General features: G+C 44.7%; 1 protein-coding gene and 1 long non-coding RNA gene across 15 annotated transcripts in view; both read left to right on the top strand.

The window, feature by feature from the left end:
- Positions 1 to 2,371: 2,371 nt before the first annotated feature.
- On the top strand, positions 2,372 to 4,656 carry LOC132504317 (uncharacterized). The gene is made up of 3 exons (XR_009534832.1): positions 2,372 to 2,509; positions 2,919 to 3,155; positions 3,599 to 4,656. It is a non-coding gene; the product is annotated as an uncharacterized LOC132504317 (long non-coding RNA).
- Positions 4,657 to 11,653: 6,997 nt separating this feature from the next.
- The window catches only part of FBXO21 (F-box protein 21), a 52,833-nt gene continuing 39,318 nt past the window's right edge, over positions 11,654 to 25,168 (top strand). For 13 of the 14 annotated variants that reach the window (XR_009534868.1, XR_009534869.1, XR_009534867.1 and 10 more), the window contains exons 1-6: positions 11,654 to 11,928; positions 12,807 to 12,942; positions 14,848 to 14,942; positions 21,368 to 21,489; positions 24,357 to 24,503; positions 24,804 to 24,940. Coding sequence is in view for 9 of the 14 variants with exons in the window: in XM_060121752.1 (XP_059977735.1) it covers positions 11,690 to 11,928; positions 12,807 to 12,942; positions 14,848 to 14,942; positions 21,368 to 21,489; positions 24,357 to 24,503; positions 24,804 to 24,940 (876 nt within the window). In the remaining 5 variants the exon portion in view is untranslated. The remainder of the gene's footprint in view (positions 11,929 to 12,806; positions 12,943 to 14,847; positions 14,943 to 21,367; positions 21,490 to 24,356; positions 24,504 to 24,803; positions 24,941 to 25,168) is intronic. The other variant, XR_009534870.1, reaches the window with a different exon arrangement.

Genomic DNA, 25,168 nt, shown 5'->3' with positions numbered 1-25,168 from the left:
GGACTCCGACCTGTTGTGGAGGATGAGAACAAAGGGAGAGTCAAGAGTGTTGCCTCTAGGCTGAGAAATGGGTCTCAGGAGAAAAAAAACAGGCTCCAAGTAAAGCTGAGTTTTCAGAACTGACATGATAGCCAGCTTCTCCCCGAGTCAACAGGGTGGGTCCTTCCAAGGTCCAGCCACGCCTAGATGGGCAGAAAGAGAACTGACCCCGGGCCAATAGACATCGGCCTTAGAACACGGGATTTTCTTGCCAAGCACACTCTCAGCAGCCCCCTGCTTTGGGCTTCCAAAAGGAGGTCAGGTTTTGCCCTAAGTCAGGTTTGCCACAGGTGAGATTCTCTGACCCAGATCATGGTGCAAACGGCTCCTGCCAGAGTGGGCAAGCTGATGTCTGGACCCCCTTACCACTACAGCACTGGCCCTTTTAATTCATGCCATTAGGGAAAGCATGGACTTAAGATTTTAAGCCGGCCATGTTTCCTTGTATATTTCCATCGCCCCTGCCCCCGATCTCCAGCATGGCACTGTGCCCACCTTACCCTCGAAGTCTTCTGTCTGAATCGGCACGTTAATCTGAGACTGCCTGCCGGTGACAAGGAAAAAGAAATATTAATCTGGGCTTCCCTTGGGACCTGCCCACACTCCCTGTCTTCTGCCAGCCCTCTCCTGCATCCAAATGTGCCATTCGGCTCAAGAATTACAGGCCAAGAGCTGGGATGGAGGACAAAGGATCTGAGAGGCTGAGGGAGTGACCGTGCCCCCCAGGGACTCAACACAGATGGTCCCCACACACGTGAATTTGGCCTTTGGGGACTAACGCCAGCCTGGCCTCTCCTCTTCCACAGCCACCCCAACTTTGGTCCACCTGCCGGTCCCCGCCTGGTGGCACAGACACAGTGATATGTCTCAGATGCAAAGACCCACGTAAACTTTCACGCCAGGAAAGCAGGGGCTGTTTGGGGGTGTGGGTGGGGTCTGTTCTCTATTAATACTTGTCAGAGCCGCATGCAAGGGAGGTGATCGGGAGTAAATACGCCTCGGTACGTTTCTGAGTTTGTTGTGTCCTAGAACGTCTGAACGGTCTGAGCAAGCGGGGCATGCGTGTCTGGTCCAGAGCAGAGCCCGTTCTTAAAGCAAGTGGCCCTGACAGGCAGGAACAGATCTGCCTGAAGATGCATCTTTCCATAGTTTTCTAGAAAGTGACGCCAGGACATCAAAGTGCCCAGACTCGGCTCCTAGGAGACTCTGGTCCAGGGTCCATCAACCTCAGCACTTGGCATTTGGGGCTGGGGAATTCTTTGTGGTGAGGGCTGTCCTGGGCATTGTAGGGTGTTGAGTGGCACCCCTGGCCTCCAGCCACTGGATGTCAGTAGCAGTCCCACCCCACCCTCACAAGTCGTGACGACCAACTATGTCTTCGGACGTTGCCAGATGTCCCCTGGGGGCAACGGAATCTCTACCGGTCGCCCCAGGCCTTCTCACCATCCACCTCCTGGAATAGGCAGAGCATTTCTCAGCCCGATGGTTTTCTCTCCATTGTCTGCCGCCAAGAACTTGGAGGATTTCAAAAGGGAATGAAAAAGCGTGGTTCTGCCAACTCCTGCCCAAGACGGAAGGATGACAGCGCCGATTGCATAAGCTACTGTGCCCTTGGCATCCAGTTCTGATGAAGGCCCACGGAGGCCCAGCGCCCTCCCGTGCCCCCCCACCCCATCTCCACCCTGTTTTCCGTGTTGTCGTGTCATCGTTGTGATCGTAAGACCCACTCCGGGCTCAGCAGTGGTTACCTGGGGGGCGCAGGGTGCGGGGAGGGGGTCGCCCTGTGTGGCTGCACCAGTGGTGGTGGGTTTCCGTTCCTTCCGGGGCTGGGGAGCCAGGGAGGTGGGCCAAGCCGGTGTCACCTGTCACTGAACGCGCTGCCAGAAGCTCGGACCTCCCCCTACCTCTGAGCTCTCAATGCTGCTAATCTCCGCCAAGTGTCCCATGCGCTCCAGCACCTTCTCGAAGGACTGACACCCGCCCCATGCTCTCTGCGAGGTTGTCCAGGCTGTGCTCGCCGCATGCTCTTCTGTATAATTCTTATCTTCTAATTTGATGGAATTCAACAAAAGTCTATTTATGCCTGTTTGCATCATGGTCAAAATATTAAAAAGTGGACTTGACTCGACTGACCGTGGTCTTTTGTTTGATTTGCTTGGGATTTCTCTTGTCTTTGCCCACTGCAGTGGGCCGGGTACCAGGAAGCCCAGTCTGAGACAGAGGCAGCAGGAGGCTGAATGGGGGGCGGAGGGGCGCTCTTGGGAAGGCGGGAGGGGAAGCCTGAGCTGCAATGTTGTCTCAACAGAAACTTCAGCCAACGCTGCAGGGAATTCTGAAAATGGCCTTTCAGAGCTGTCCCGATTTGGGACAAGAAGCCCTCGCTCTCTGCAACAGAAGCCAAGCCCCAAGGGCATGAGGGCATTTCCAGCATCCAGAGAAGACCTGTTGACTCCTGACATGGATCTAGAGGGTACTTCTCAGCATCCTGTCCACCCTCCTCCCTGACACCTCTGCCCCCATCACAGCTGCATCCCTAGAAAGGACCCCCAAAGAGACGGAACCACCTTCTCCCTCAGCCCTTCTTCCCTGTACGACAACCCTGAGATCCTGAACCTAGTTCCTGACTGGCTACAGACCCGGTTCCAAAAGGCAGAGACTTCAAAAGCCCTAAAAGGACAGACGAAGAGGAACCGACCCCAAATACCCTGACAGAGTGGCCACTATAAAAGGATCGAGTGGGGCGGTGGGCTTTATCCTGCCCTTCTGGGCGTGGGCATTTAGACGCTGGGGCATTCTGACCTTCACACCTATTTCCTGGTCAGAAAGCACAAAACATTCGATAGTCAACCTTCTAAATGACAGAGTTATTTATCCAACAGCAAACACATGGTTCCTGGACACCTCTGCCCCATCCCTGAGCCTCAGGCCCGAGTTCAAACATGAGCTGCAGATCAGAGAGGAAGCAGGGATGCTTCAGTACCTGGACCCACGCTCTCCTGCAAAAATGAATGAAAATAATGGCTCACAGTCATCAAACGCCAATCTCTACAAAAATACTTTGACACGTTACCATTGCTCTCCTCAATTTAAAACCTGGGAAACTAAGGCGAAAGCAGGTCCGCAAGTCAACATAGCCAGTAAATGTTAGATGTGGAGTTTGAGTCCAGACTGTCCGGCTCTAGAATCAGAATTTTTAACCACCACCTTGTTGTGGACCAAAAAAAAAAATGTCGTCTGCCATTTCAGTAAACAAAGAATGTTCCCTGCCATTCTGGTAAACAACTCATGTTGCCTGCCATCAAGCCATCGGCCTCTGCAGCCCACCCCTCCCCCATGGCATACCTGCAAGGGGAGTCCGGATGGAGAAAAACAAGATGCTGGCCCTGAGAGTTAAGATGTAAATCCAAGGAATAATTTCCATAAGCCCAGACTGTTCCATCTTCCCATACATAGAAAAGCACTAAAACCATTAACTTGAGATAGCTGGAGGTTTGTGTGTGTGTGTGACTAGCAGTAATCTTTTGATATTTGACTACATGTTTGTTTGGGTTTTTTTCAGCAAAAACGCCTATATATCCTGGCTCCTCCCTTACTTCTTTGGAACAGTTCCTCAGAGCTATCCGAGAGGTGCCTTCCCGGGCTAGAGTGCTCAGTAAGGTTCCACATAAAACATAATTCTCAACTTTTAGGTTGTGCATTTTTCTCCAGTCGACACAGTGCTGCTGCTAAGAGACCGTCACAATTCGAATCCTGGCTCCTCTACTTCCTAGCTGTGCAACTTCGGATAAGTTGCCTAACCTCTCTGTACCTTCACTTCTTCACTGTAAAATAGGCTGTGATCATTTTGACTTCATTGCATTGCGATAGGATTAAATGAGTTAATATAGGCAACACACATATAACATGATGGAACGGAATGGAATGGAATGGAATAGAATAGGATAGAATCGAAGAGTCCTATACACAAGTAAACTAAGGTTCTAGCTCTGGTTCCTTCCAACTTTCTCAGCCCTTTTCTCTTACTGAAGCTCAAACAGCCCCATCTTGATGCCATTTGTCATTTGATACTTAGGCACTGCCTTTCCCAGACCACCTGCCATCACAGGGGCCACTGGTTTTAAAAGCCAGGTCCTGGCCTCTCCCCACACCTGCTCATTAGCGCTCGCTGGGGATAAGGTCTGACACCGCCCACGTTTTTAACCAGCTCCCTGACGTGATTCATACACACACTGGAGTTTTGACAAGCCCAGCCTCAAAGGTGGCTGGGGACAATTTAACATTTATATGCATCCCGAATGGGGTGGCTTCTGTTGCCTGGCAACCAGGTGAAAAAATCCAAGTTTACACCAAAACAGAACCTTCCCAACCACAAATCAAAAAGGAGAAGGGGATGGAAAACAAGTAGGGGAGGAGGGAAAAAGGATTTCTGAATCACTGCAGATCATTACAGAATATGGGCTTTGCAGTCAGTTAAATAGTAAAAATGTACTTCTTATTTTTTTCATTGTACCCTTGGCAAAATCGCCAAGGAAGCAAAAACAGGGAAAGTATTTACAATCGATATAGAGCTTAACCCACATCAGTAAAAGGAAATCACTTTCGCAATAGCCTCTTGAGGAAAATAAGATTAAGTTAATCAAATAGCAGAAGATTAAAACCAAGGTAATTAGTAAAGTGATTTTTTTTTAAGTCTCAAATCTTTTGTATTACTAGACCTGGGGACAGGGTGGGAGGACAGGGGTGGGTGGTCTCCTGGCTTCTCGGCATCTCGGTTTTGTCAGCTGGAACTCAGAGTCGAGGTTGGAAGTTGATATTGGAAGCCCCACTCTCTCCTCACTAATTTACTGTTTCCAAGAATTTTGAGATCTTCGAGGGTGATGAGACCCACATCTCATAAGGATGTGTTGGGGAAAAGAAGCTATTAAATGCGAGAAATCCTCCGAGACAGACTGTCAACTCAAGGTGTAGTATCTGTGGCATTAATTAAACATTACGCAGTGAGTAATTGAATCACTTTCATTTTGAAGGCTTTAAAGAGTCGCTAATGGAAATGCAGTTATTAGCAGAAAAGCCTCCAGCAAAATCGGCAGGAAGAGAGACACCTGTTTCATGTTCCTCCAAGCTGGTGCTAATAGCATCGCCTTCCTTGAAAAACACACACTGCCCCCAGATTGCCTTTCCAGAAACATCTCACCTTCGCTCAAAGGCATTCGGGGCCACCAGGGGCCAGAGGGGGAAGACCAACCCCTCCGGCCAACACTCAGTGCCCGCTCTGGCCACAAGCAGCCTTTGGGTTTCTGTTTCGGCCACTGCTCCACGCAAAGCTTCACTGATTCGCCCCAAGGTCTCTAAACACAGCTTTTATTTTCCTTCTGGCTGGCCTTTGCCTCCGGCATACCCCCTACCTAGAAAGCCCACTTTGCCCTCTCACCTCTGCGGATCCCACCTCTGTTGCTGAGAGCTGGACTCAAGCACTGCCCTTTCAGGGAAGCCCTCCTCTACCCACCAACTATACTTCCTGCCTGTACCAATCGCTTGGCATCATGGAGGTACTGCTTTGCAATTGTGTGTGTGTGTGTGTGTGTGTGTGTGTGTGTGTGTGTGTGTGCATTTTACCTGCTTCTATGTAACTGTTAACCTATTGCCACAATAATGCTGAGTAACAAACAGTTACAAAATCTCCCTGGCATACTGCTTTATTGCTGCAGAGGTTGGAGTAATGCTGCTATGAGCCAAGCAATTCAAATAGCCTCTACAAGCTGGGAAAGGCCAAGAACTGATTTTCACCCAGGGCCTCCAGAAGGAACACAGCTCTCCTGATGTCTTGATCTTAGCCTCGTAAGACCCATTTGAGACTTCTGACATCCAGAGCCATAAGATCATACATTTATGTTGTTTTAAGCCCCTAAATTGTGGTAATCTGTTATGGCAGCAATAGAAAAGTAAAATCTGTGTTTAATCTGTGTTGATTTCTTATTGCTGCTGCTCTAGGGAAGAATCCATTTCCTTATGTTTTCCAGGTTTTAGACGCTGCCCACATTTCTTGGCTTATGGCCCAGCATCACTCCAACCTCTGTATCCATCGTCACATCCCCTCTCTCTGACCTTGACTCTCCTGTTTCCCTCTTATAAGGACCCTTGTGATTACATTGAGCCCACAAGATTGTAGAGGATAATCTCTGCATCTCAAGATTTCTAACGTAATTACATCTGCAAAGTCCCTTTTGCCATGTAAGATACCTGTGATATTGTGGTTTATAATAAGAAAGATATATTTGGTCTTGATCCTATTTCTGGCACAGAACTCCTAAAGTTCTTGGAATCTCCTGTGATAAGAGTGACAAAGGTGTCTTGTTATTAACAAACCCCTTTCAGCCACGCCTGAGTTTATGTCACTGCAGTGATTTTTGGAAAGCACCTGAGGAAGGGGCTGGTTGCCAGGGGAACCAACCAGGTGATTAGAGGGTTGGAACTTTCAGTCCTATGCCCCTGACCTCCTCGGAGGGGAGAGGGGCTGGAGGTTGAATCGATCGCCAATGCCCAGTGATTTAATCAATCATTCCTATGGAATGAGGCCTCCGTAAAAACCCAAAAGGGTGGGGTTTGGAGAGTTTTCAGGTTGGTGAAGATGTGGATATTTAGGGAAAGTGATGGGCTCAGGGAACACAGAAGCTCCACACCCTTTCCCCATACCTTGCCCTGTGCATCTCTTCCATCCGGCTCTTCCTGAGTTATACCTTTTATAGTAAACTGGTGAATCTAGTAAGCAAAACGTTTCTCTGAGTTCCGTGAGCCACTCTAGCAAGTTAATCAAACACAAGGAGGGGCGTCATGGGGAGCTCCGACCTGTAGCCAGACTGGCAGAAGCACAGGTGACAACAGGGACTTGCAATGTGGCTTCTGATGTGGGCGGGGCCGGGGGGAAGCAGTCTGGCAGGACTGAACCCTTAACCTGTGGGATCTGTCTCCTGGTCGAGAGTATCAGGTAGATGGTGTCAGCACTGAGTTGAATTGTAGGACACCCAGCTGGTGTCGGAGAATAGCTTGGCAACGTCGGGGGGAAAAAACCCACACATCGTAGTAACCTATTCACAGGTTCTAGCGATTAGAATGTGAACGTCTGTGGGAGCCATTATTCAGCCTACCGTAGCCTACTCTCTGGCCCTCAAAGATTCACTTCCACCCCGTATGCAAAATACATCCAGCTCAATTGCTCTGCGCTCACAGGATTAATTCACTCATTCATTAGAAATATAAGGAGGACCTAGTATGTGTCAAGCTCTTTTGTAGACATTGGAGAACAACCAGTAGAGTTCACATTCTACTGAAGGAGAGACATAAGTGGTTTTCTTGAAGAGTATGTTAGATGGTGATAAGAAATTTTAGAGAAAAACGAAGCAGGGCAGAGTGACAGAGGGTTTTAAATGAGGCGGCCAGGCAGGGCTTCCTCAATTAGGTGACTGAGAAGACTTGGGCGGGTGAGGGGAAAAGCCACACACATCCAGGGGTGACCGGGCAGAGCTGTGTCTGTACGATAGCACAAAACCTTCTCATACATCCTAGCAGTACCTTCAGTAAATATTTGAGCAAAATGGGACAGAGGCCCTGCTTTTACGGAGGTTACCTTTTATAGGAAGAAATGTGTTTATCCTCGAATTAATGATAAACTTTGGGTCCCACATCCAAGGCGCCTTCTTTCCTCATTCTACATAAATGCCCTCCTGTTGACTTACAAGTTCATCCTGTGTGTTCCTTTTCTAAAACAGGGCCTCCAGGGAATTCCCTGGCAGTCCAATTGTTAGGACTCCAAATTTGCACTGCCGAGGGCCCAGGTTTGATCCCCGGTTCCCTGAAAGCTGCAGGACATGGCCAAAAAAAATAAAATAAAACAGGGCCTCCAAACAGTAAAGCTTCAGGCCCCTACTGACTGTAAAAAGAAGCACAACCTAAAAGTTTCAAGTCATGTTTTATTCGGGGACCTTACTGAGGACTCTGGCCTGGGAAGGCAGCCTCTCAGATAGCTCTGGGGAACTGTTCCAAAGTGGAAAGGGAGGAACCAGGACATACAGGAGTTTTTGCTGAAAAAACAAAACATGTAGTCGAACATCAAAAGATTACTGCTAATCACAAAAAAAACAGACATCTCAAGTTAATGATTTTAGTGCTTTTCTATATATGAAAATATGCAAGGGTCTGGGCTTATTAAAAATCATTCCTTTGATAAGCATCTTAACTATGTAGGGCCAGTACCCTGTTTTTCTCCATCCTGAATCCCCCTCAGGGTGCACCATCGGGGGCCGCTGCTGGCTGCAGCATTCTTTGTTTACTGAAATGGGAGGCAACATTCTTTGTCCACACCCCGAAAAATTGGCCCGTGCTGGTGGGTGAATCTGATAATCACACCAAGGTGTGTATTATGACAGTTTGGGATTGTGTACTGAATGAATAAAAGGGGTTCTGCAAGGGCAGAGACAGAAGCAGACTTAGTCTATGGTCAGCAGACGTGTGTTTCTGCAGGCAAGAGCTTGAGTTAGACCTAAAGGATGAGTAGGAGCTGCAGACACGCCAGGAAAGTGGCCCTGGATTAGCAGGTGGGAGGGAGAGTCTAGGGGCTGTATCAGAAGAGAAAGGATGTGTTTGTTTATTTCGAGAACGAGGAAAGCCGTAGAAGATGTTGAGGGGGATTGAAATGGTCTCTCTAGTTGGACTGTGGCGATCTCGTGGGAGAGGAACGTTGAAGTCCTCCAGCCAAAGATAACCAGAAATACACCGATGGTCCACAAAGATAGGGTTATTCTTTTGCTACAGCAGGGAGAGGGCACCCAGGAGGAACTCTGGGGAGTCAAGGATTTGGGCTTTTGCTAGGGGATTTTAAACAGGAACTCAGGTAGCAGGGACGAGCTCTGTGTTAAATACAGTCAGCAGTTCAGCGAAAGGGTACATTAAAAACTTAGAATTTTCCCTGTTGCCAAAATGGAAAGAGACACATTCCCTCCTTCCTTTCTTAGAGTATTTCCTTGACAAATTCTGTATGTGTAAATCTTTCCTCTGTCTCTTTGATACAGATGTAAATCTTTTCTGTGGGTACTATTTTTATTTTTTTACTATGGTAAACTATACACAACAGGAAATTTACGATTTAAATATTTTTAAATATACAATTCAATGGCATTAAGGGCATTCCTCTTGTGTAACTGTCACCACTATCTCTTTCCAGAACTTTTTCATCACCCTAAACAGAAACTCTGTACCCATTCAGCAATAACCCCCCATTCCCTCCTCCCTCCCAGCCCCTGGTAAACCTCTCATCTACATTCTGTCTCTATGAATTTGCCTATTCTAGATGTTTCACAGAAGTGGGATCATACAGTATTTGCCCTTTTGTGTGAGGCGTCTTGTACTTAGCATCATGTTCTCAAGGTTCATCCATGTTGTAGCACATGTCAGTGCTTCACTCCTTTTTATGGCTGAATACTACTCCACTGTATGTACATTTTGCAAATCTTTTCAAAGGCTAAATAAGCCTCTTGCCAATGTCACTGCCCAGAAATGTTTCTCTTAAGGGCCTGGGAACCATCTCTTTGAAATGTCAATATCAAGGAAGGTAGTGTCCTTTTCTCCCTGGATGTGGGAGTCTAAGCACTCCATTTCAGGCTGTAACCACCAGCTTATCACAAAGATGAGCAATTTTATTATTCCTTGAGACAAAGGCAGGTAGTACAATGTGTACCCCATTTGCCAGGTGACCTTAGGATGAACTTGGAAAGAATAAACTAGGGAAAGTGTGATCAGGTCCTCTTACTTTTTAAGTGAATGGTAATTTACAAGCCACCATTAATCTCAGAAGCATGTACACGATGAAATGTTTGGCTGTATACAAAAGGGTGGGATTTCTTTCTGTCTTTGTAATCTCATTAGCAGGTTACCTGCGATGTGCATCACCATCTAGTTTAATGCTTGTTCAACAATAAAACTGTTCTCCTTTCCTAGGGTTTGGAGAGGATTTTCTGGATCGGCAGGAGAGTTTAATTTTAATTTGTCATTGAAAAGAAATCCATAGTCGTTCACAAGAATGTCTTACCAACCACCTGTGCAGCTGTGGGGGTCTGCCTTCCACTTAACGGGCTGCAAACCTTACCGAGGTCTGCGTGTCACCAAGGCTGATATTCACATGGACTGGGACAGTGGCTGAGGAGACAGAGAAGGAGATAGATTTGAGAAATATTAGGAGTGATCTTTTAGAGAAGAGAATTGCTTTCCTGTTCCCACAAAAAAGTTTCTCTGAAGAAACTGAGGCACAGAGAACCTAACCTCTGTTGGGCATTTGAATACAGGTAGTGTTTCCTAGCACACTTTAAGATCTCAACACTTTTTCCAGGCCCTGTGGGATCTTGAAAGCATGCAGTGCTTGAAAGCAGAGAATCTGGAGCTACCACCTGATTCCAATTCAGAGTTGCCCGGCTGAACCCTTCCCCATTTCCCGACCTACAAAATCAAGAGCACAAAAACAAGGTTGTTTTCAGCTCCTAGGCTTTGGGTTTATTTCTTATGCAGCAACAGGAACTGATGTATATGTATTGTTTCATTTAACAGGAAGATCTATTGTTATCCCCATTTTATAGATGTGGAAATGGAGGCTTGGATATGTTATCCTCTATGGGGCATTGGGATACAGAGGGTGAGGAAAAGAGAGGTCGCAAGGATGGCAGCAGGTTCCAGTTTTGCAGGAAGGGAGGGATGGTTGGCCCTTTCCAAGGCAGGAAACTTTGGGAGGGGACAAGGTAAATTACAGGGGGTGGGGATGGGAGAGAGGCGGGGGAGGACTTTGAGCTCCTGGGAGGCAAGGACACTGTCTTATTCACCTCTGTATCCCCAAGGCACACAGCCCAGGGCCTGTCACGAAACTAAACTGAGTTGGAAAAATAAATAAATAGGTGCAGGCACGGAAGTAAGAGAGTGCCCACCCACAGGTGAATGGGAACTCCTGTTTGGAGGATTCAAATCCAGGTTCGACCACTTTTTGTCTCTGTGACTTTCAACTAGTGACTCCCACCTTTATGAGCCAGGTTTTCCTTATCTGTAGAACGTATATAAAATGTGGTACCTATGGCAGAGGGCTCAAGTGAGGCGTCCTTGAAGAACGGATTTAGAGTGCTGGGCAGGGCACCCGCTCATGAATATTAAGTTTGTTATTATTACAGCATACTTTTTAGCATACAGTCAAGCAGAGTCAAGCGGATCTGGATTAGAATCTAGGACAAGGGACTCCCAACAAGTCCATCTATCTCCCTGAACCTCAGTTTCCCCATCTGTAACTTGGGGAGAAGAACAGTTCATAGGGTTATTTGTAAGGGCCGACGAGCTCATTGACAGGAAACGCTCCGCACACATAATAAACATGGATGCCACTATTATTGTCCATTCACAGCTTCCAGGCCCCACCGCGCTGTTATTTTCCAAAACGCATTTCCTTTCCTTGGCCACAGCTCAGCCCTTCGAAAGCAGCTGGGGCCGAGGGGGTGTGGCCACGGGCGTGGGTGGGGCGACCGTGGCGCCCACCCCTCAAGGCGGGTGGGCGGGGCGAAGCGGGGCGCCCTGGCGCGCGCGCGCGCGCGCGCGCGCGCGCGGCGGCCCCAGGTACGCGGACAAGATGGCGGCGGCAGCGGTCGACAGCGCGATGGAAGTGGTGCCGGCGCTGGCGGAGGAGGCCGCGCCTGAGGCAGCGGGCCTCAGCTGCCTCGTCAACCTGCCCGGCGAGGTGCTGGAGTACATCCTGTGCAGCGGCTCGCTGACGGCCGCCGACATCGGCCGCGTCTCCAGCACCTGCCGGCGGCTGCGCGAGCTGTGCCAGAGTAGCGGGAAGGTGTGGAAGGAGCAGTTCCGGGTGAGGTGAGCCCGCCGCCCATGCCTCCCGCGCCCCCTCTCTGCGCCCCCCGGGGCCCGGGCCTGGCCGCCCGGAGCCGCCACCTCCCTGCCCGCGCGCGGACCCCACCCCCGCATCCCACCCCCGGACCCCTTCCCGCGGACAGACAGACAAAGGCCTCCAGGCCGCCGGCCCCTCGGTCCACGCCAGGCGGACCCGCCGGTGTCCAGATTGCGCATTGGGAAGCGCCCAGCAGCCGGCCCCTCCATAAAGGATGACGACCGTGGTATCACGGCTAATCCATCATGCGCGCTTCTTTTGTGCCCGACTCTGTGCTAGAATGTTTACACGGACCGGGTGATGCAGTGCTGCTTACAGCCCTTTGAGGAAGCGGGCGCATCCTCCCCTGGCTGTTGGCTGAGAGCACAGATTTCGGTGTGGGACCCGGGATACAATCTGGCCCTGGCGTACTCGCCGTGCGACCTTAGGGGTAGCGACTTCCCTTTTTTGAGCCTCATTCATCGACTTTAAACGGTGTTGATTAGATCTAGCTTTTACTGTGGTGATTAGATGAGCTGATGTATAGGGAGCACTTACACAGGGCCCGGCTCTTCGGAGGCGCGCAATTAATGTTAACTGTGATTGTCATCACTATGATTGTTGTTGCTCCCACGGTCCGCATTTTATAAACGGGGAGTGGAAACACGGTATTCATACTGCTACGCCAAGGTCACGCCGTAAGCGAGTGCGTGCGTGCCGGGTGGAGATTTGAACTAGGTCCATCGCCAGGGCCCCTCTGACCCCTAAACCCAACCGCTTTCCCTGTTTTCCAAGGCTGCCTTTGATTCGTGTTTGTCTGCCTTTGAGGCTCTCTTAAGCTGAGGGGGTGTTTCTCTCCTTGTAGGTGGCCTTCCCTTATGAAACACTACAGCCCCACCGACTACGTCAATTGGTTGGAGGAGTATAAAGTTCGGCAAAAAGCTGGGTTAGAGGCCCGGAAGATTGTAGCCTCCTTCTCAAAGAGGTTCTTTTCAGAGCACGTAAGGATCTGTTGATGGAGCTCTAAGCATTTGCATGGTAGTGGTGTCTGCGTCTGGGTCTGTAGGCATGAGCTCATCCAGCTCTTTTTGCTATCTCCCTTTTCAGTGCTCTCACAATCCCTTCCTCACTTAGATGGCTGCAAGAGTCATTGTGTCCTTTTCCTGCTATCCAGCAACGTGAAGCCATTTGTCCCTGCCAGCTTTACTTTTCTAAAGCCAGAGAGAATGGGGGGAGAGGGGGAGGGAGAGGGAAGGAGGGACCCGCGGCGCAGTGATCAGCATTGTTTCTCTTTAATTGGGTTAAATATATATTTTGCAACCTCCACATGATTGGGGGTATTATCCATGATTAAACACTACAGATTTCACCCAGTTATTTTCCAGAAGCGTTGCCAAAATTAATATGGTTCTTCTCTCTGGCTTTGCAGGTTCTAACCAGTAGTGAACTGCATTATTTGTTAAGGTAACAGAGGATTAAGACATGTCTAAAATCAAGACATCCCTGTAAATCAAGAATTATTACTCCCTCAATTAAATCGTCTTGTATTCATTATCCCTGGAAAGTTATTTTGTTTGTTTGTTTTTTAATATTGCTGAAGTGCATGGGTTGGTTGGTTGGTTTCCCTTCCACAGAATCTCTCACAGAAGTTTCTGTATCGGGTCCTGATTCTTAACTTTTTGTAAATTCTGGAAAATAGTCCACGCTAATATTTTAAGTTTATTTCTGATCAGAGGTCTAGAAATGGAGCCAGTCTGATTTATTTTACTATCCTGGTTTACTAAAGATTAATTCCTATTTCTGATTTTAATTACTATTGCTTAATGGAGTTCATACGTTTTGAAATGTTTTCAAGGCTTTTCAAGTTTTGAAAGGGAAAATTTGAACTTTGGACAAATTTGAACTTGTTCCCCTATAGAGAATAAAACGAACTATTTCCTAGTGTAATTCATTTCTATAAATGTTTGTTCATGTTAGAATGGTCAGAATTTATGTCCTACTTTGGATAAGCCATACGCTGGCTAAGAGCATTCATCATCACAGGTATTCCATTCTGGTTTCCATGTGTTTGCACATACATATATGTGGGTGCTGGATGTGTTTAATGCACTTGGACATGGGCTGCTAGTTTGCTGTCTCTACTTACAGTCCAGCTGGTTTTGTATGCATACTTAACAGCCTGTGCCTTTGTCTAATAATAATGCATTGTTGTGTTTTTTCCCCAGCTCCCTCTTTCCCTGTACCTCTGCTTGATTAGAAGCGTGTCAAGGACTTTGAACATAACAGGAGTATACTTAGGATTGATCTGTGGGTGGATGATTACTTTGGCTCAGGACCCTTGTATTCCTGTGTTCTCAACATGCACACAGGTTGACAAGAAATTTCCTGGCTACTTTCAAAAAGAAAAGTGGGAGAAGTAATAGAATTTTAAACCAAGGGGAACTTAAAACTCATTGGTACCACCACCTCAATTTACAGAGGAGAAACATGCCCAGTCGGTTAAGAGTTGCCCAAAGCACTGGACTTCTCTCCCTGGCCCTACACTCCTAGTTGAATACAACGTAGACTGCACAGAATAGTTGTTGTGAATTAGGAGATTTTTGTATTTCTAGTCCTCATTTCAGAGCTATTTTTCTTCTCATTTCTGATGTAAGTTATCGCTTTCAGAAATTCCAGTCTTTGAAGATATAATTCATTTACAGCTAACAGTTATGATCTGAACAAATGATTGTTACTCCACATGTTCCTTTGCACCTCTAGTGGGTGGGTGGTGCAAGGTAGTGTGGGAGAGGTGTTAACCACTTCCATAGAAATGAGCAGCTTTGTTTGCAACTCAGATTTGTGTGTGAGAGTGACAACAACATTCTTACTCGTTACTGAGGCCTCTTTGTGTCTCTTCTTCATAGGTCCCTTGTAACGGTTTTAGTGACATTGAGAATCTTGAGGGACCAGAGATATTTTTTGAGGATGAACTGGTGTGTATCCTAAATATGGAAGGAAGGTAAGCTGTAGATTTATCAGGGATTTTGTTAGTTTGTTTGTGTGTTTTAATAATAACCCCAGAATTAATTGCTGTAATTTGTATGTGACTGAACTGTGGTCCATGTATTTCCAAATATTTCATGTTACATTCATGTTGCCATAGTTATATTTTTGAAAAATTCCGTGTATATAAGGTAAATACACCAAGACAATTGATGTTTAAAGAAATGGTGCAAAAATCCTTTTGGGAGAATTAATATTTAGTCCTCCTATGGGTCAAATACTGTGCTCTGGGTACTTGTATCTGTATATCATTTGGGTAGTACAGATTATCTTTTCTTTGTTGTCATCTCTTCATCTACTACCACCAAATTTGCCTGTCATGAGTTGAATTTAAAAAATTTAAAAAATTTCTTACGTATGTCTTAATGTAATGGATAATTTTTTTTTTTTTACAATTTCTGAATTCTGGTAAGCAGTAATCTTACTTTGGCGATGAACATTATAGATATTTGGTTGAGCCTTTTTTTCTCTCCTGATTAAGAAGAATCCATTCTCTCTTGGTTGTTGCTTAAATTTTTTTATGCCTTATATTTTCTGCTGTGAAGGTTAATTTCCAGTTTACCTGAAAGATGACTTGGCTTCCAGCTTATCTGGAAAAAGTTAAGCTTAACCTACGAAAAAGATTTTCTGCTCTAAAAGTTCTAGAAACTTTACTAGTGATGGAAGATAAGAGTGCTAGTTTAACATATTCCTTAAGAGAGATTATTGTGAAATGTCTCACAAACAGGGAGCAAGACATTTTTCTTGTTGTTTTCAAGGGGGTTTAGGAGAGAGAAATATCTATCAGTGGAACAGCTGTGGGGAGAGGTAAGATGTGTCACTATTCTAGGCCTTGGATGAGTTCTGATGCAGAGGTCATTTTTCTGTTTCTATTTTGGTTTATCTATAAATGAATTGAAGTGTGATCTAATAGTCAGTATTGTGCAGCCTTAAAAATAAAAGTCGACCTGGCTTTTTTACATACATACACATAAACTTTTAGATACATAAATATTATACATACTCAGTTTATTGGTTGTTTTGGGTTTGGTTTGATGTTTAGTGCAGACTTTTATTTTTTTTCTTATTTATGTTGTTTTTTTCCTTCCTTCTCCCTCCGTTTGCACTGCCCTTCCCAGCCCCCACTCCCGTAATTTATGATGACAACCTAGGTTGTTTGCTTCCATGCTAATATGATATACATGCGGATGGAGGGGGATCGTCACTTTACAAAACTGAGATCAAATAATAGGTACTTTTCAATATCTTTTTTTCCTCATTCAACATTGCCCCGTGGAAATCTATCCTAATCAACGGTAAAAATCAAATTCACTTTTGTTAATGGCTGCATACTGTTTTGTAGTGTATACCATAACTTATTTAATCATCCCCCATTAATGGGTGACCACTTTCTTCTCCATTTTGTTACTAGAGAGGGTGGTGTTCCTAGTGCTTTCATTTCTGAGTATTAGATTCCTGGGGATGGGTTTCCCAGGTCAGACTATAGAATGTTGTTTGAAAAGCATAAGAGATAACATGTCCTTGAATAATAAGACTTACCATCATGAAAATGTTGATTCTTCCAAAATTAATACATAAACTTAGTGCTTTTCCAGTTAGGATCCAACAAGAGTTTTGGGAGGGGAGAGTTCTGTGTGTTTTGAATGGATAGTATTGTCATAAAACATATACAGAATAGTAAATTCACAGGAGCCAGAAAAAACAATTTTTAAATAATCACAATGGGAAACTTGCATCACTAGATATTAGAACATATTATGACACTACCTGTTATCAAACAATACAATATTTGAATAAAAATAGATAGCTACATCAGTGGCAAAGGATAATTCAAATTCATGTCTCAGCATAACAGATAATTTAATATATTTAAACTCAGAGGGGAGAAGTTGGGTTATTTAATGAATGGTATTGGATATAACTGAATACCCATCTGGAAGAAAGTAAAACTTGTATCATATACAAAAATTAAATTCCAAGAGATTAAACAACCTAAAATTTAAAACTGTCACAATGAAAATCCTTCAAGAAAATAGGAGACTTCATGTACAATCTGGGGATACCTCCTTAACCAAGACTGGTAATGCAAAAGCAATAAAAAAAATAACGACAAATGATTTTGCAATTAAACAAATAGACTTGTATGACCAAAGAAACCATAAACAAAGTCAATAGAATCCTTAAAATTTCTAAAAAGAAATTGAAAAATGTACAAAGGATAAGAGGACAACATTCTCAGAAGAGCAAGTCCAAGTGGCTGGCAGTCAAGTAAAAAGACTTTTAAGTTCACTCTTCGAAGAAATGTTAAATAACAATGAAATATTGCATTTTTCCTTATCAGATTGGTAAAAAATATATATACATAGACTAAATATGCACAGCCACTAAAAGTGTGTATCGTTATAGTCGTCTTAGAAATTATCATAAGTATGTTACCCTTTGGCCTGACAAGTATTTTGAACCTAAAACGGGGTTGTTTTTTAATAATAAGGAATACTCTCATGTTTGTAAGTGTTTGGGGATGACGGTTTTCATGAAGGACCCTCTTTGTATTCATTCCTGGCAAATGTTTGTTGTTTGGATATGGAAAGCATAGGAAGGAAGAAGGGTAGTTGGTGCTAAGGCACCTGTCCCTGGGTATTTAAAAACAGTTTACATTTATGGTGTTCTATGTGGTCTTAAAAGAAGAGTACATCCTACAAATAAAGGTTTGAAGCAACATATTAAAAGGGCATACACTATATCTGGGAATATTGACCCAGAATGACCAGCACTGAGACATATTTCAGTAAAACTACTAGATTTTAAAGGCAGAAAAGTCCTTTGAGGATCCAGGCAAAAAAGACAAAGCCACTTATAAGGGAGAACAAATCAGAAATCATTAAACTTTTCAACAGCAGTACTCTCTGCCAGAGAAAAAAAAGAGTAACACATTTAAGATACCCAAGGATGGAAAATGTCCGCCAAGTATTTTTATATCCAGCCAAACTGACTTCCAAGTGTAAGGGCTGTGGAAAAACTCATCCACTTGAAAGAACTCAGGGACTTCTTAGCCCTACCTGAAAAATATGCTAGAAAATGAGCTTCAGACAACCAAAATAACTAAAGAGACCCTGATGCAAGAACGAGTGGTGAACATTAAATACATATTTACTTGTAGAATTAAATCCAAGTGACAGGTGATAGGGGAAAAAGTATTGTATGTGATGGCTGTAAGCCCTGACAGTGTAGATACAACACAGCTGTCCAGAAGAAATGAGCAGAGGACGGGGGAGATCGTGAACAAAATATTTAGGTGTTTTCAGGAATCATCAAGGTGATAAGAATATTGGTCTTGTTATTCTGAGGCTGGTGTGTGTGTGTGTATAGAAGAGAGCGAGGTAGAATAAAGCAATGAGTGATGATGTGGCATTCTAGCTCATCACTGGCATCCTGAAGAAGCAGGCTTCTCCTGGAGGAAAAAAAGATACAGACACAAAACAGAAGAAGGTAAAAACTGTATAGTTCTGAATTTGAATTAGATGTGTCAGTATGAATTCATGAGATATTTTATGTTTAAATACGTGTAGGTATATGTGTGTGTGTGTGGGTACACACCCTTATACACTAGACTTCGTATCTGCCCACTGAAAAGGTCTAGAAACAATAACCAACCTAGTAGAAATGATCATCCCTAGCACTCAGATTGTGGTCTTCATACTACTCCCCGTCAAAAGCAGCCAGGGTGTTTGGAGAAACGCCTGATTCTAGGTCCAGAGCAGGAAATGTAAAAGATGACCCTGGAAGCATCTGGGAAGCCTAGAACCAGGTAGTGAGAAAAGTAACAATATTTCATGTCAGAAGTATTCAGGGGCCAACGTGAAGAGGCTTCCTTTGGCCAAAGATGTAGCGATTTGAGCATCAGTGTGGACAGTAACTAGAATGGGTGGAAATACAGCAAATATGTTTAGCTCCATGAGTTCATAATAATACTTAACAACAACTAATTGGTCACCTTTGGAGGATAATAACAACCCAAATTATTATTTTGGAAAACGATAAAGGGAAAGAAGTGAATATTTATCCTGCCTTTTCCTACATACTATGCCACTGGGGGACCAAATAGTAGGTGAGGGGAAATTATTCTTTATAGAAGTATTCCAGCTAATAATTAAAAGGGATGGCTGCATTAGAACATCACCACTTCATGGCCTCTAATGAATTAACAGACCTGGGCCTTTGAGTAGCAATGGCTGCTGACATCACAGAAAGAGACAACCAAGGCATGATTGCCTCCTTGTGGAACTCACTACCGCCTATGAAGTCGTCTTGCCAAGTAAATGGAATCTGAATCTGATCAAGCCTCTACGTCCAATTTACAGGAATTTAGAAGACAGAAGAACATGTTATGCTACACCATGTGGATGCAGTCAACAAATTCCAGACTATGGGAAAGTACAGGTCAAACAACCAGGTTTCTTCAACAAATAAAATACAAGGGGAAAAAAGATGAAGGGGGATCCTGTGAATTAAGAGACTTAAAAGCATGTGAACAGACTAGTCTGGAGTGTTTAGGGATACACATTTGCAAACTCTAGAGGAAAGCAAGGTAGTGATGACCATTGAGGTGTGGTTGTGATCATTGTCACGGGGGGAGGAGAGGGCCCATGGGGAGCTTCTGGGTTTTCTGCAGAGTTCTATTTCCTGGCCTAAGTGGTGGATACAAGGGTGTTTCCCTTATAATAATTCATTAGGCTATTCGTTTGTTTCATGTGATTTTCTAGATTGGTATACTTTACAGCTCAAAGGTTAAAAAGCTAGTAAAACCTAGGTCTGCTCATTTTCTCTTACTCCCTGAAGATTGGAGAGTCCTTTATTTATGAAGCCAGGCCAATAAGTTAATCATTGATTGTCTCCCTCCTACTTCCCATAATCCCTGTGCATATTTGGGAGATCTGATGAAGAGTTTCACTCATTCAGCAAGTATTTATTGAGCATCTGCTGTGTGTCAGACACCATTCTAGGAGCTGAGGATACAGCAGTGAGCAACGCTTAAAAAAAAAAAAAAAACCTTGCCTTCATGGAGCTCACAGTCTAGTGGAGAAGAGAGATGCTTAACAAAGTTAAGATATTAATTATATTAGAAAATGAGAAGTGCTATAGAGAAATATTAACCAGGGGAGAGGGTAAGGGAACGATGGGGGGGGTACAATTTTAAATAGAAAGGGGGGAGAAAGCCTTACTCAAAGCGACATTTCAGTCAAAACCTGCAAGGAGATGAGGGCACAGATTGCAGATCCCCAGGGAAGGAATGTTCTAGTCAGGAGGAATTGAGTGTTAAGGCCTAAGGTGAACTCCAGCCAGGTGTGAGGAAGGAACGGCCGGGAAACCAGCATTGCTGGCGGCTGGACTGTGTGGGGAGGGTGATACAGGAACTGAGGGCAGACAGGTAACGGGGCGAGAGTTTAAAGGACCTTTTAGGTCATCATTAGGACTTGGGCTTTTATATACTTTGATCGAGGTGGAAAACCATTGGAGAATTTGGGGCAGAGGATTTTTGTGCTATGACTTAACATGTCACCTGGCGCCCTCTGGCTGCCATGTCGAATGTAGACTGTGAGGGGCAAGGATCAAAGCAGGAAGCTGCTATGATACAGACAAAAGAGGACGGTGGTTTAGATGAGTTGGACGTGCTCACATTTCTGATATATTTTGACGATAGGACTAAGAGCATAGGTGGATGGATTGAATATGGCTGTGAGAGAAAGCAAGGAGTCAAGGATGGCTCCGAGGGTGTCCTAACTGGATGATGGAGTTGCCTTTATCTGAGATGGGCATGACTCTAGGAGGGGAAGAAAGTTAAGGTCTCATCAGATACTGAAGTGGGATGTGGTTGTGGCAGTTGGATATACAGGTGTGGAGTTTAGGGGAAAAACCTGTTCTGGAGAATAAATTGGGGGGTGTCAGTATGGATGGTGTCTGAAACCTTGAGACTGGATGAGATGGCAGTGAGTGTAAAAGGAGAAAAGCAGCAGCCCAAGGTCCGAGCGGCCAGAAAGCTTCCAAATGCCTTTCTCCTGTCTCCTGAGACTCACCCAGCTCCCCTGACTTTTCAGGTTTCTCTTTCATTTCCTGTTAGTAAATCTGAAGCCAAATGGATAACTGTTTCTTGAATTTCAGCACAGCTAATTTAGTGTTAAATTACAAATGCCAAACCCTAAATTGTGCTGTCTGCTTCCATGATAAGTACTATATGCTTGTGAGCCAATTATACTTTTCTTGTTAAGTAGACTCTTAACGTGGTATGATTAGTGTGAAGTAAAAAAATGGATAATTGAGAATTTTAATATGTTAATTCTTATTGACTCATTGCTTGTTTGTTTGTTTATTTGTTTTTTCCAGAAAAGCTTTGACCTGGAAATACTACGCCAAAAAAATTCTTTATTACCTACGACAACAGAAAATTTTAAATAATCTTAAGGCTTTTCTTCAGCAGCCTGATGACTATGAATCATATCTTGAAGGTGAGACTTTAACACTGATATTTTGATAGGCAGCTGAGTTGTCCTTAAGAGCAGCAGTGAAAGTGGCCCTGATGGAAAAGCAGTGGAAAAGTAAACTGTGCTACATGGGCCTCTGGAGGTTGGGTTGTATGGTCTGATCAATTAGGTAGGCAGAACGATTAAATTCAGAGCTAAGATCTGGTCAGAATCTTTAGCTTCAGCTAAAGAGACAGTGTTTATAAAGATGCACCATCGGGCTTCCCTGGTGGCGCAGTGGTTAAGAATCCGCCTGCCAGTGCAGGAGACATGGGTTCGAGCCCTGGTCCGGGAAGATCCCACATGCTGCGGAGCAGCTAAGCCCGTGCACCACACCTACTGAGCCTGCGCTCTAGAGCCCGTGAGCCACAACTACTGAAGCCCACGCGCCTACAGCCCGTGCTCTGCAACAAGAGAAGCCACCACAATGAGAAGCCCACGCACCGCAACGAAGAGTAGTCCCCACTCGCCGCTACTAGAGAAAGCCTGTGCACAGCAACAAAGACCCAACGCAGCCATAAATAAATAAATAAATAAATTTAAAGATGCATCATCGGTTCAAAGCATGAGGCTGACATTTTAACTAATGAGGTTAATTCCCTGTCTCTCTAAGCTTTGAAACCTCACTTCAAATCAGAAATAAATGTGTCCAGTTTTGTCTCCATGTGACCTCGAGCAAATCCCTTAACCTCTCTGGTTGGAGTTTAATGAGGACAAAATGTTCTTGCGTGTCAGTGAGTCTCATTGTCCGTAATGAGAACTGAGTGGAAAGAAGTCCAGTGGACAGGCAGGATGAAGGGAAGAACTTTCTGTTCCTACTGAGTTGAGCAAGAACAAAATGTGACTTCATTTTTTAAAAACTATTTTAAATTCCTAGCATATTACACAAACACTCCCACAAATTATGGTTATGAAATACAGATATGACTCTTCCTTCACTTTCATTCCCTACTCCCAGCGACTTACCCAATTCATTGATTCTTCTTCCTTTCCAGCGTTTCTCATAGTCGTGTCTCCGTTCTGTTCTTGGTCTCACGCAGGCTGTTGCCACCTCTCCCAGCAGCAGCTTTCTAAGTAATACTTGCTTTCATGGGCATCACGCCCTCCTGCTCTCAAGTCAGCCGGCGTGCAGTGCCGGCCTAGTCTGAAACCCAGCCTTTCAGCACTCCATGTGAGCCTGCGACGTGGCCAGCTGATTTCCTTTGTGAAATTAAATCTCTGCCTGCTTTCAGTGCCCTCCATAATTCAGTCAGGCCTTTCCCCATCACTCTCTAAAATGTCCCATTTGCTCCAGCCAGGCCACTATCCTCGCTGGCGCCATATACATACACCTGGCTTCACTTCCTCATTCGTGGTATCCCTCTTCCTTAGGATTCCCTCCTAAATCCTACTCACCCTCCGAGTTCATTTCAGGTTTCACTTGCATGAAGTTTCCCTGATACCTGCAACGCTTGCAGATTTTACTGCCTCAGACCTGCAGTAGCGGTGGCTAGTAAGCCCTGTCCATCCTCTCTGTTTCCTGTGTGTACAGGTTGTTTCTTCAATAGTCACTGTGTTTCTTGTGTTCCTTGTCCTCCACAGTGTGTAGTGCAGATTCTTACTGATTGATCTTGTTGATTATACCATCCAGAAGGACATGAAGTATCTGCTTCAGTTCATTAAAATAAAATATCCTCACCACCCTGGAATCTTCACATATGCATCCCGGAGTTAAGAGGCATCTTCTGTTTATTCCACAGTCAGGAATAACTTGACAAGCTTTATTTATGAAAACAATTACTTCTCTTTCATCTTTCAAATATTAAGTAATATTATAATTTTCAGCAGCTCGTTCACATCAGTGCTGTGGACATTGGGTAGCTGTTGAAGGTTTTTAACTAGTTGAGTGAATAGAAATTGGCTCCAGGGTTTTGATTCTTGGTGACCAACTAGAACCATCTGATGCCGTTGACGAAGGCTAAGAAGCAGCAGTCAGATAGAACAGGCTGCGGAGCTGTGCAGCATAAAGCCCTTCAGCCGACAGGTGGGGGAACTGAGTCCCGAGGAGACCCAGGAGCCATTCCCTGGCTGGTGGCAGAACTGGGGCTGGTGTCCAGGTCTCTTGATACCCACTGGGGTGTAAGTAGGGGATCCAGGTCCTGAGCTGGTTTGAGACCTTGAATTTAAAGTGACTCTACAGCTTCCCGAGTGAAAACGTCCTATAGCAGATGAGCAGGTTAGCCCACTGGGTCTCGGGTTAAAAAGTAACCTAAGGTGGTGAAGAGTAGTGATTTTTGAGAGACAGTATCTCTGGTGTGCTCTGTACAACTTATTAGCTGTGGGTTTCCTGAGTGTAACTATTTAATTTCAAAGTCCAGTTATCTCCAAAGTCCATTTACTGGCTCACCTTTCAGAGGAATAATTTGTTGAAATGGTATATCTGACATTGAGGGCTTTCAACTATTTTTTTTTAAGTCTCAATGAACTGTCTTATAAGTTTTCAGAGTTGTTGGATTTTGAACTGTAAGAAAATTAGGGACAGAGAAGTAGCTTGAAAAGATCTCCTTTATGGTATTTATTTCTCTTCCTAGTAGACTGTGGAGATACGGCATGTATCACACAGTTCTTTTGAGTCCATGACCTCTGAGAGAGTTTTGGTATATTAAAAAAATAATAACGAAATGTAATCTTCTTTGTTGTAAGAATGTTGCTCCTTCTCAGTGTATTAGCAGCAGCCAGACCTGACATCCGCGATAGGAGCCACATCTGGAGGAGTGGTGTAAAGAGCTGTGGCCCCAGGAGTCTGGGGTGAATGACCACTGATAAGAGAAGGTGGAAGGAGGAATTTATTCGGTAATTCTTGTTCATTTCAGGTGCAGTGTATATTGACCAGTACTGCAATCCTCTCTCCGACATCAGCCTCAGAGACATTCAGGCCCAGATTGACAGCATCGTGGAGCTTGTTTGCAAAACCCTCCGGGGCATAAATAGTCGCCACCCCAGCTTGGCCTTCAAGGCAGGTGTGGAACTGCTTTGAATACAGCTGTATTTGCAAAAGAAAACGTAGAGTAATTGATTAATTTGGGGAATTCTGCAGTGCATTCCCATTATGTCCCAAAAAATCGACTGATGATACAACCACATGTTCACCTGGATGATGTAAAAGACCTCAAATACGTATTGTCTTTTCCACCCTGGGTTGGTAACACCTGATGTATATTCTTAGGACATTGCCAGCGTCTGCATGTTAAAGGTTATTTGGGACACTGGTCACAATGTTATTTGTGCTTGTGTCCTCAGAGTAGGTCTCTGTATTTCAGGTGAATCCTCCATGATAATGGAAATAGAACTCCAGAGCCAGGTGCTGGATGCCATGAACTACGTCCTTTATGACCAACTGAAGTTCAAGGGGAACCGAATGGATTACTATAATGCCCTAAACTTATATATGCACCAGGTAAATATGTGTATGATAGAAAATATAATAATTATATATATATTAAGCTTATCTCTGATAAACTGTACAGTTACTGAGGGCAAGTAATAGATTTTGTTCATCTCTCAGTGCCCAGTGAAACTCATTTTTGCCTCTACTGTGAGGATATTGCTGTGGCTTTTACCTGCTTCATCACAGAGCATCCTCTGAAAACCCTTGAAGTAAATTCCTGACTAGAAATAGGACTTC

The sequence above is a fragment of the Lagenorhynchus albirostris genome, chromosome 14 (genome assembly GCF_949774975.1).
Source record: "Lagenorhynchus albirostris chromosome 14, mLagAlb1.1, whole genome shotgun sequence".
NCBI lineage: Eukaryota > Metazoa > Chordata > Mammalia > Artiodactyla > Delphinidae > Lagenorhynchus > Lagenorhynchus albirostris.
This window is presented reverse-complemented; position numbering and strand designations above follow the sequence as displayed.